The 11,986-nt window shown below is 31.2% G+C and overlaps 1 protein-coding gene across 5 annotated transcripts in view; it reads right to left on the bottom strand.

Annotated features, from left to right (window-relative positions):
* The window catches only part of RIMS2 (regulating synaptic membrane exocytosis 2), a 583,562-nt gene that overhangs the window by 348,576 nt on the left and 223,000 nt on the right, over nt 1-11,986 (bottom strand). For 2 of the 5 annotated variants that reach the window (XM_007465318.1, XM_007465319.1), the window contains exon 1: nt 11,377-11,817. The exons of 2 other annotated variants lie outside the window; for them this stretch is intronic. In XM_007465318.1, coding sequence (XP_007465380.1) covers nt 11,377-11,498 — 122 coding nt within the window. In that variant the 5' untranslated portion in view covers nt 11,499-11,817. Of the gene's footprint in view, nt 1-11,376; nt 11,818-11,986 lie in introns of those variants that run through there. One more of the 5 variants, XM_007465317.1, reaches the window with a different exon arrangement.

Here is an 11,986-nt window from a genome sequence, read left to right as displayed (position 1 = left end):
AAAAAAAAAAAAAAAAAAAAAACACAGAGGATAAGCTCCTTGACATCGGTTTTGGCAATGGTTTTTTGAATTTGACAACAAAAGCAAAGGCAAAAAAAGCAAAAGTGAACAAGCGGGGCTACATCAAACTAAAGGTTTTTGTACAGCAAAGGAAGTCATCAAGAAAATGAGAAGGCAACATGTGGAATGGGAGAAAATATTTGCAAATCATATGTCTGAAAAGAAGTTAATATCCAAAATATACAAAGAACTCAAACAACTCAATGGGGAAAAATCCAATTAAAACATGGACAGAGGATCTGAATAGATATTTTCCAAAGATGACAGCAAATGACCAACAGGTCCATGAAAATGTGCTCAACATCGCTCATCATCAGGAAATGCAAATCAAAACCACAGAGATATCACCTGTTAGAATGGCTATTATCAAAAAGACAAGAAATAACAAGTGGTGGCATAAATGTGGAAAAAAAGGAACCTTTCTGTGCTGTTAGCAAGAATGTCAATTGTTTCAGCCACTGCGGAAAACAGTATAGAGATGCCTCAAAAAATTAAAAATAGAACTATCATATGAATCAGCAATTCCACTCTCCAGTACTTATGCAAAGTAAATGAAAACACTAACTTGAAAGGATATATGCACCTCCATGTTCACTGCAGCATTATTTACAGCAGCCAAAACATAGAAACAACTTAAGTGTCCATCAATGGATAGATAAGGAAAAGGTGTTATATAAACACAATGGAATATTATTTAGCCATAAAAGAAGGAAATCCTGCCATTTGCAACATGGATGGACCTTGAGGGCATTATGCTAAGTGAAATAAGTCAGACAGAGAAACATAAATACTATATGATCTCACTTATATGTGGAATCTAAAAATGAATTCATAGATATGAGAAGAAATGGGTGGGTGCCAGGTGGGGTCGGGGGTGGGGAGCGGGAAAGAGAATGGAAGGTAGTTAAAAGGTACCAACTTCCAGTTATAAAATAAATAAGTCCTGGGGATGTAATGTACAGCATGGAGACTATAGTTAACAATACTGTATTTTATATTTGAGAGTTGCTAAGAAAGTAAATCTGAAAAGTTCTCATCACCAGATTTAAAAATTGCAACTGCGTGGTGATGGATGTTAACTAAAGAACTGGGTTCTGCCAACAAACTTAATGAACTTGGAAATAGATTCTTCCCATGATCTTCTAGATAAGAGCCCAGGCTAGCTCTTCAGTCAGCCTTGTGAAACCCTAAATAGAGAAGTCACAGCGCACCTGGACTTCCAACCTACAGAGCTGCAAATAATAAATGGGTATTGTTTTAACCTACTAAGCTTGTGGTAATATAGAGCTAATACCCATATTAAGTGTTTTATATAGTAATGAACCTTCTTTATATAAGCCAACATGAATAAAAATAACTAAAATGAGAGAATTAAAAGATTCATATGCTCATGTAGGTGATGAATTCCATATAATCTTTGGACTGTATTATCAAATTGTGGTACCATTTTTCATTAATATTGCTCATCTATATATTTGTTATAATGTCAGTGACAAAGGATAAAATGAGCATTTCTCTAGCTCTGTGGGCTTCATGGAAAATATGGTAATATTCTTTGAAACACACATTGCTCTAAGTGTATTTTCATCATCAGATTTACATTGTGTGCAAATAGTTTTATAAAAAACTTCAATTTCTTGAGAAAAGGTAATGTATCCCATTTTTATGTTCACCAAGTTTTGTGTCAAAATTAAGATATAACTCAGCAGACCCAAAGAAGTAATGTTCAGAAAAATGTTCAATGCAAAAAATACACTGTGGCATTGGAAAAATTATTAATTTAAAAAATGGGCCATGATTACAAATAATTATCAAATTTTCAGCACACAGTTTTTATTTTTTATATTGTGATTGACACCAGTTGAAGAATCAGTTGGTGACTACTCTCACAAAGAGGAACTTCACCTTTAGCCTACTCATTGTCATCACAAACATCATCAAATTTCCTTTAAAAATTCCCTATCGAAATTATCATTGAAATATGATGGCTTTTGTGTCTTCATTACGTCTGATCATTTTCTCTTATAATTAGATCAGTTATATCAATCTTATGCTTTCTGTAAAGAAAGCCTATCCATACATTGCTTATATTTTACCACTAGCAATAGTCATTAGAATATGGATGAAGTACAGTAGTAAAGAAAGACTTTAAGCCACCAGTCATATATGCTAAGCATCTGAAACATGGCTGGTCCAAATCAAGTTGTTCTGCAAGTGTGAAATACATACCCGATTTTGAAGACCTTTTACCAAAAAAGCATAATTTAAAACATTTCATTTATCATTTTATATTATGTGTTGAAATGGCAATTCTTTGTATATACTGAGTTAAATAAAATATATTATTAAAATTAATTTCCAGGGAACTCTACTCAATACTTGGTAATGACCCATATGGGAATAGAATCTAAAAATGAGTGGATATATGTATATGTATAACTGATTCACTTTGCTGTACAGCAGAAACTAGCACAACACTGTAAATCAACTATACTCAAAGAAAAAATAATTATTAAAAAAATTTTAGTAAAATAAAATTAATTTCAAAAAGAAAGGCTATTTAAAAGTTACATATTCTCTCTATATTCTGATGATACAATGATAATTTAACTAAAACATGAGGTTCGTAATCAGTCACTGTCCAATGATATTTGGAAAATCACAAATTACAAAGAATGAAGATGAGATTACAAAAGTAGCTACAGATATAATTTCTGCCAGCATAGCGTTTAACAAATGCAATTAAAAATACTAAAGAACAGATTCCTCTTTTGATAATGGCCAAACAGCTCCCATCAAATGAACCATCCCAAAGATAATAAGTTCTGGGCAAAATATGAACAAAAAGTTATTTGAAGGCCCTAGAGAATAACAAAACGAAGACAGACACTGGGGTGCAACTGACATTTGGAAAAAGAGAATGACACTGGATGAGTTTCTCATTTTTATGGCTTTTAGCCAAATCCAATCAGTACCTAAAGGCTAAGTCCATATTAGAAAACTCAGTCTTACTAGCTCAAAAAACCAAAGGAAAGAGTTTGAGCAAATATAGCAGGTAGAAAATGAGGACAGAATGACAAAAAGAAAGCTACAGAAAGAAAAAATTAAATTCTGTGTATAATAAACACTGCCCAAATCTCATGCATGCAGAGGAAGAATTCAAACAGTTCAGTTAAAATTAAAATAATTAAACCAAAATTTCAACTGTTGTACCTCAGGGGAAACAAAGTATGTAGCTCAATGTCTGCCATATTAACTTCCTGCTTTAAAAATAATCAGCACTCAGAACAGATTTCAGAGTCTTTATCTATAAAGTATTGTTAATCATGTCCATGATATAAATAAAATTTACTTGATATATTAAGAAATAGAAAATCATGATCCTTACTCAAGAGAAAAAACAATAAACAGAGACTGAGAGCAAACCTGGATGTTAAAATTAGCAGAAAAGGATGTTAAAGCTACTATAGTAACTACATTAAAGGAAGTAAAGATAATATGCTCATATGAGTGAAAAGATGGGAAATCTCAACAGAGAAACAGTGACTATAAAAAATAACCAAATGGAAATTTTAGAACAAAAAATAAAATTTCTGAAATTAAAAATTCACTAGATGAGCTTTTCATCTGATAGAGATTATGAAAGAATCTTGAAAATTACAAAATCTGAAAGAGAGAGAAAAAATTTTTAATTATGGAATATCTGGGATGACTTCTAAATGGTCTAAAATACCAAAACTGGAAAATCAGAATGAAAAGAAAGTTAAGATAAAAACACTGATCAGCAAAATAGTAGACAAACAGGAGAGAAAATCAACAAAGCTAAAATAAAAACTAAATCGATCAAGCAAAAAGACGAATTTCATGAATTACAAAATACGAATACCAAAAATAAAAGAAAGGTTATCACTATCAATTCCACAGACATTAAAAAGATAATAAAGGAAAATTGCAAAATTTGTAACTTTTTTTAAACTGTTAATAAACTAATGGACTATCACAACTTCTATTTAACATTGTACTATTTGTCCTAATAAGACAAGTAAAAGAAACAAAAAGCATAAATACTGGAAAAAAAAGTAGAACTGTATCTATTTGCAGATGACTTGAATGTTTACATAGGGTATCATAACAAATCTATAAAACAATTATTAAACTAATAATAAATTTGGCAAGGTCAAAATATACAATGTTAATATTGAAAATAAATTATTTACATAAAAGCAGAAAACAACTAGAAACTGAAATTTTAAAAATAATTCCATTTATAGTATGATCAAATACTTTATATACTTATGAAAAAAAAGTCATTTAAGACCTCTACCCTTAAAACTACAAAACATTCTTAGATAAATTAAAGAAGACCTAAATAAATGAAGAAATATCCAAAGGGAAAAATCAATGTTTTTAGAAGTTAATTCTCCTCAAATCAATGTACAGAAATACAACACAATCCTAGACTCAATCCTAGCAAACTTTTAAATCAAAATTAACAAATTGATTATAAAACATATATGAAAATGCAAAGGACCTAGAATATCCAGCCTATCTTGAAAAAGAATAAAGGTGGAGAACTTACACTACCTGACTTCAAGATTACTATAAAGGTAAGACATTAGGATACTGCAGAAAGATAGACAAATAGATCAATGCAACAAAATAGATAGCCCTGAAATTGAATCATACTTATACAATTATTTAATCCTCTACAAAGATGACAAAGCAATCCAGTAGAGAGTAGAAAGTCTTTAAGTCTTTTCAGCAAATGGTGGTAAAACACTGGATATCAACCAGGAAAAATATGAATCTTGACCCCTACTTCACACCATACACACAAAAATTAATGTGATGCATTGTATACCTAAATTAAAAAGCGAAAACTCTATAAAGCTTCTGAAAGATATACAGGAGGATAGTTTGATGACTTAGGGATTGGCAAAGAATTGTTTGACAGCACACAGAAAACAAAAACTCTAAAAGAAAAACACTGATAAATTAGATTTTATCAAAATTAAAACTTCTGCTCATCTAAAGGAATTACTAAGAAAATAAACAGGCACACAACAGACTGCAAGATATATTCACAGAGCATATATCTGACAAATGACTGATATCTAGAATAAAGAACTTTTCCAACTCATTAATAAAAAACAAAAACAACCTACATTTAAAAAAATAGAATAGACACTTCACAAAGGAAGATATTTTCTAAAATTTTGAACAGACACTTCGCAAAGGAAGATATACAAATGGCCAATGAGCATATGAAAAAGTGCCTGACATTGTTAGTCATTAGGCAAACACTATCAAAGGGAGTTGCTGTTATAAACTCACCAGAATGACAAAAAACTAAAAAGATGTATATCATCAAATGTTTGGAAAGTGTGTGAAACCACCAAAACTCTCAAACATATTTGGTGAGAGTTTAATTATTTTTAAAAAATGATCTGGCATTTTAAAACTAAATATAGACCTATCCTATCAGCCAAGGATTCCTCTTCTAGGTATTCATCCAAGAGAAATAAAAATATATGTCCACAAGGAGATTAATATTAGAGTGCAGAATATTCATAAAATAGAATACTACTCCTAGGGAAAGGAAAAACTACTCAATATGCAACAGCATGGATGAATTTTTTTAATTATGCTGATTAAAAGTCTTTTATAAAAGAGTATCACCTACATGGTTTCAATTACATAAACTTCTAGAACAGACAAAACAATCTATACTAAGAAAAAAAAATCAGAACAATATTTGGTTCTGGAGGCTGAGGGGAGCCAGTATTGACTGTAAAGAATCGTGAAGGATATAAGTGTGGGAATTCAGAGGTTAAAAAATATATAGCCTCTAATTCAAGAGGCTCACAGTATAGTGACTTCACCAATATCACATAGCCAGCAAGTAGCAGACCCAAGATATGAACACAATTCCTGTGTTCACTACACAATGTAAAGCTACCACAATATATGTAGAAAAGTCAGGCACAAATCAACTGCTGACTAAAGATGGCAGCTCTCCTTGAGGTTTTCCTTTACCTCTATATCTGACATTTCAAAGGTCATGCAATGAAATGGAAAGTTTAAAGGAACCCAACTAAGAAGTCCTGAGTTTAAGTAAGCAGCTGAAAATCGTGTTCCTTATAGCCTAATCTGGGTCCCACGTCTCACTTTCTAAACCAGAGCTGCTCCACTTTTAACTGCTTTACATATTGAGTTAGATTTTAAAGGAAGTGTTCTCTGCTAAAATCAAAAGACAAACAAAAACCATGGCTTGAAAAACACTAGACAAAATAAAGGTCCCTCATAGTTTAAGATGTTACAATTTTAACATGCAATGGCTTTTTTCATTTTGCCCCCAAAAAAGTGCTCACAAACATTTCTGAGATCCTTAAAACTTCTCAAATTCAGAACCTAAATTCCTAGATCAGCCCTAGGAATTCTTTGCTTGGGTACATGAATCTTTGTCAGTAATTCATAAATGGATATGAAGACAGCTCATAGCATATATGAAGTGAATTCACTTTACTATTCAGTGCATAATGCCAGAATTAAACAAAATAAGTTTACCAGTAATTATCTTCTTTTGAGTTTTCTCAGATTCCTTACAATCATATAGAAGCTGATAATAAAAAAGTATAGCTAACTTTTACATGTCAATCATCAACAAAAGCAGTAACTTTATAAAAAGTTCTTTGAATAGAGAAAATAGTACTTAGAGACTGTACATCAGTATCAGATTAAGTATCTATACTAATAATTGTGGTATATGGTTAAGATTCACAGTAAACATTCCGGTAAAAATATTAATGGTAAACATCTAGGAATCAAAAGTCACTCTGATTAGAAATATAAAGAGACAACTGTTAAGATAAACTTTTATGTCTATAATATAACTATTATCATAATAATTATATATTTAACAAGGTTTATACATGTACATATATGTGTGTGTAGGTATGTGCATGCACATGTGCGCATTCACATCAGACTCTTGGGTGCTTTATCTTTCAGAATACAGACTGTTTACGAAATATGTTCCTATAATGAAAAATCGATTGTGCTGTGATCATAACAACTCCAAACAATGCACACTGCGCAGACTGCACTCCCAAAACTATAAAAAGTAAGCATGCTGTTCTTTCAATGTCAAAGTAGTCGTTAATGTGCCATGATGAATAACAGGTGTCTGTGCCAAAAACCCTGAGCATAAATTGATGGCTTCATTATAAACCAAAGCAATAGTAAATGCTACGTAAAGGACTAAATATTTCTGACCAAAAACACTACCAGATGAAATAATTATTTACTTTGCAAAATCAGATTTTATTTAAAATAATATTAATGCTTTAGAACAGTGGGAATGTTTCAGAGGAAAAGAGCCCATTTACACTAGGTGAATTCAAGCTTTACATTTCAGTTTTATAATTAGAGTGGCTCTGTAATTTATTGTCAAATAACAACACTTTTGAGAGAGAAAAGCAGTACTAATAATAATCAATGGGGGACAGCAGGCATAAACTGGGAACAGTCCAAGCAAATCAGATAATATGGTTACCTTACTTGTAATTGAAAACACCAACAAATCCAAATCTTCTTTGATCTAGTAGGTTTTTTAAATCTTACTTTTAAATATTGAAGCCTGCATAACTCATTATATGTAGATGGAAAGGAGAGAAAGACTGTCTCTATTTTATTATCTATTTTGAATAAATTGCAGTCCTGTTATGCCCCTGTGTGGCCAGCCATCACAGCAAATTCACTGTCACACATTAAGCGATAGAGAAATAATTACAGGTTTGTAGGAAAATACAAGAAATGTTACTAAAAATCCGAAAATGGGAAAACTTATTAAGTACAGTTTTTCCACAAATATTATCACAAAAGATAGTCATCATTATTATGTTGAGTACTGCTCAAAGCAATTGATTACTCAAGGCCCTGAACACTTAAAAATATACCTTCTAGCATCCCAACATTTTTGCTTCCTTCCAAAGACAAGATCACAAAATTTAGATTTTATAATGAATTTAGTACTTGAGAACTTTATGCAGGTAACAAAAGCAATTATCTTTGTATCCTGATTAAATAATTTAATTTGGGGAAAAATGAGTTTACAGTAAGAAAATTTGATAATAAGAATTTAAAGTATCATTTTGTCAAAACCTATCAAATGGATTTACATTGGATGCCAACACAAATTTTTTTTTCTTGTTGGACCTTCGGTTGTTTTATTTTAGCTGTTAAAAGAAGATAATATCCTTCCACTCCCTTTATGCACAAAAATGGTACTCAAGAACCACAATGAAGAGAATCAGCTAAGAACTTTCAGTTTGAAACATAAGGGCCATGCTATATGGTTTCCAACAAAAAGCCCATCTAAAATATTTCGATTTTTTTCACTCATAAATAAATTTCAATTATTCATTAGATGACAAAATACTTTAACAATCTATAGTTACCTCCAGTTTAGTGACTTTTGATGCATAAATATTATTGTGTATTGAAAATCTTTGTTCTTTGACAAGTTGAACCTGGAAATGCTTTTGGAATAATTATTATGGGAGATTTTCATTTTTAACCTTTTATTGCTTGTATGTCATAGAAGTAAACTGCCCTACCACCTGAAAATCTGATGAAAGTTGAGTTGCAAATTTAGGGACAAGATTAGTTACCTAGAAAAAGTCTCAAGAAAACTAGTTGACAGAGTTCCCTTTCGATAATAGATTGTCTACTATTAACACATAGTACTATTCTAGTAATTTCTCCTAGAAAGCAATTCAGAATAAAATATAATGCAATTGTCCATATCTATGATGTTATGTTTCTGTCACTTTAAAGATCATACTTAATGTCACAATACAATGACTGAATATTCCATTTCAACTAATCCAATTAAACAATTATTATTAATGTAATAACAACCAACACTGTTCTTCCAGAGTGACAGTTATAGAATTGATGCTTCAACTTTAAGACCTTTATTATGTCCAGTCCACAAAGTTAAAAGGCCTGTTATTTAGAAACATTTTTAAAGTTGTTGTAAGAGCACATCATCTGATGACATACTCAGATCATCTATCTTTGTTCCATAATTTTTTCTTCAAGAATGATTTTTTAGTCGACATCTTACTTTTCTGATTCAGTGTCTAAGCAGAATAAGAATTTTAAAAGTCCACTGTATCTGATCTGAACCCAAAGTAACCAAGACATTAGAATATGTGGCAATATTAATTATAAGTTCATATAAACTTATTTTCACCTTTGATACTTCTAAAATAATAACTCTTTGTATAACTGGTTTTGCTTGATTAAAAGTAAATCAAGTAGTTTGCATTTATGAAGATCAGTAGAGCTACATGTGAAAAAATGTCATGTTTTCTGAAGACTAAGAAGTCAAAAATATATAAAGGCAGGGGATTTATTCCTCCTAAAACAGAATAAATCTTTATTGATTAACTGGTAGTTTCAGATAATTTTAGATAAAAAATCAAAAAAGTTAAATAAGACTGGCCTCACAGAAGCATTAGAAACTTCACAATTTAATGTTTAACTGCAGCAACATAAAATTCCAGGTTTTTTAATAATGAGAGCATTGCAAGTATAAGCATGCCAACAATAATAGAAACTTGAGGCCAAGGAAAAGAATAGTAATAGGGATGCACACAATTCCCTCAAAAAATAGATATTCTCATATTTTAAAACTACTAACATATACTTTAAAACTAATTATGTTAGTTTTAGTTATGTTAAAACTAATGCTGTTAATAGCACCACTGCTAAAGTGAATGTATACCCAGCCCAAATATTAATATTTTTAACACATAAATTCTTGGCATAAAAAAAAAGAAATAGAAATCAAACAAGGAATAGATGTATAAAGGATGAGTACCAATCCTAAAAGTCTGATAGCTTCAGATCATGGAAATTTTAAGAAAGCCATACTGCCTCTTTTATGTAAATGTAAAATGCAATACAGATTATTTTTATCATTACAGATACTCAAGCAATGTATTACTAAACTAAAAAAAAAATCTTAAAATATAGATAGCCTATTTTAGAATATCACAGAATTTCATAACTCACATATTTTAAATTAGTCCAAAAACTAAACGTAAAAAACAATCAAATTAGTTATTTGAAGAGATCTGTATGGGGAAAGAAGTGAAATTTTATAAAAAAAGATACGTTATTCTATATTCCATGAAAAGGTCATAGATATGTTTATCATCGGTAAACATTTTAAATGTCAACAAATTCTAAAAGCCTCCTTTTCATTTGCTAAATCAAAACATATACTGTGTAATAGGTATTTTTTAAATCTCTAAAATAGGCTGCCTCACATTGTTCAGAGACCCTAAAAGGAAGAGACCAGCAAAAACCATTCAATATTCTATGCACTCTTAGTTCTCCCTCAATTTCCAGAAGGTTTCAGTGCATTAACATGTTCACAGAATTTCCTTCTCAGTCTTTCACCACATATATTTAGTTTAAATGGGGTCTTTTCTACACCAGGTATATAACATTAGAAATTCTCAAAACGCAAACAACTTAAATGAGGGGAGAACTGGGTGATAAAACAGCATTTTAAAAGCATTCTTTAATAGGCTATCTCTTTTAGTGTAAGCCAGAGAAACCATCTAAAACATATGTCCATAATTTAACAAGCTTCACCACACACACACACACACACACACACACACACACACACACACACACACACACACACATATACACCAAAAAAAGATCAGGTTGAAAAAGCAATAGGAATTTATAACAAAGCATCCTTCCAAACTAGCTGACCTAATACAAAGCGTTATTAGCAGTTCCATAATATAGCTTGTTTTAAAGTGATTATTGATCTACCCTGCATAGAGAAATGTCTTAGACCTAGAAAACATCTTCTGCATGTTTCATAAAGAGCATGCATGATTGCTAATTCAGATGTTCCAACAAATCACATATGATTATGTATCCCCATCCTTATATATGCAATGTAATCACTGGCGTGATCACAAAGGAAAAAAATCTATCAGACATTTTAAGTTAATCATTTTATTAGAAAATGAAATCATGAAACAGCCTGTATTATGTTTCAGAGGTCAAGCTAGTTAAATTTAAGATGCTTTTTGTGCTTCTAGGTAAGCTTATTTTCCTTCTTAAAATCAATTAAGAACTACATAAAATTTTATATTTATGATTAAAAAGACAACACCCTTATACTACTAATATTTCAATACTGAACAATTTTACAGACATATAAGATTATTATTCTGAAACTATCAATACTAGAAGAATATATAGTTTAGCTTTACCCACCTTGTATTGTTCAGTGTTTGTCCAAAAAGCTCATTTTGTAAAATATTTGGTGGGGATGAAAAAACCCCATGAAAATGAGATAAAACAGAATTGCAGACCTGGCGCAATGTCTCAAATTGCATTTTCCTTCCTTTTTTCTTCCTTCTCTTATTTTTCCTTACCACCTGTCTTTAAAGTCATCTATTTGCAGACACCATCAAATAAAAACATGCCAATCAAGTTCCATATTTCTCCTGAGCTCTGTAAAAACTGCGCTTAAATGAGCAGAGGTTGATAGTTAATTGTACAGTCATTATTCTTCTAATTCAGTCGTAGAAGATTCAGTACCCGTGCGGCTTTCGGCTTTCTCCTGACTGTAGCAAGAATTCTAAACAGCAGTAAGCTTTTTGGGCATTCCCAGCTGAAGTGCGAAGCTGAGCTGCTTTCATGTACTCTACTCATATTTCTCTCAGCCTATTAAAAACACGCAATGAATAGATGCTGTCATCAGGAGTTTCAGCACATCTGGCTACCAGCAATAAAATCTCAGAAGTAATAAAAGTGGGGCAAGGTATCTTCTCAGTGTTACTACTAGGTAAGAGGGAGAGAAACTATAAATTTCCCAACCCTT

This window comes from Lipotes vexillifer, unplaced genomic scaffold (assembly GCF_000442215.2).
Source record: "Lipotes vexillifer unplaced genomic scaffold, Lipotes_vexillifer_v1.1 scaffold1586, whole genome shotgun sequence".
Lineage (NCBI taxonomy): Eukaryota > Metazoa > Chordata > Mammalia > Artiodactyla > Lipotidae > Lipotes > Lipotes vexillifer.
Note: the sequence above shows the minus strand (reverse complement) of the source record. Positions and strands in the feature narration are given on the sequence as shown.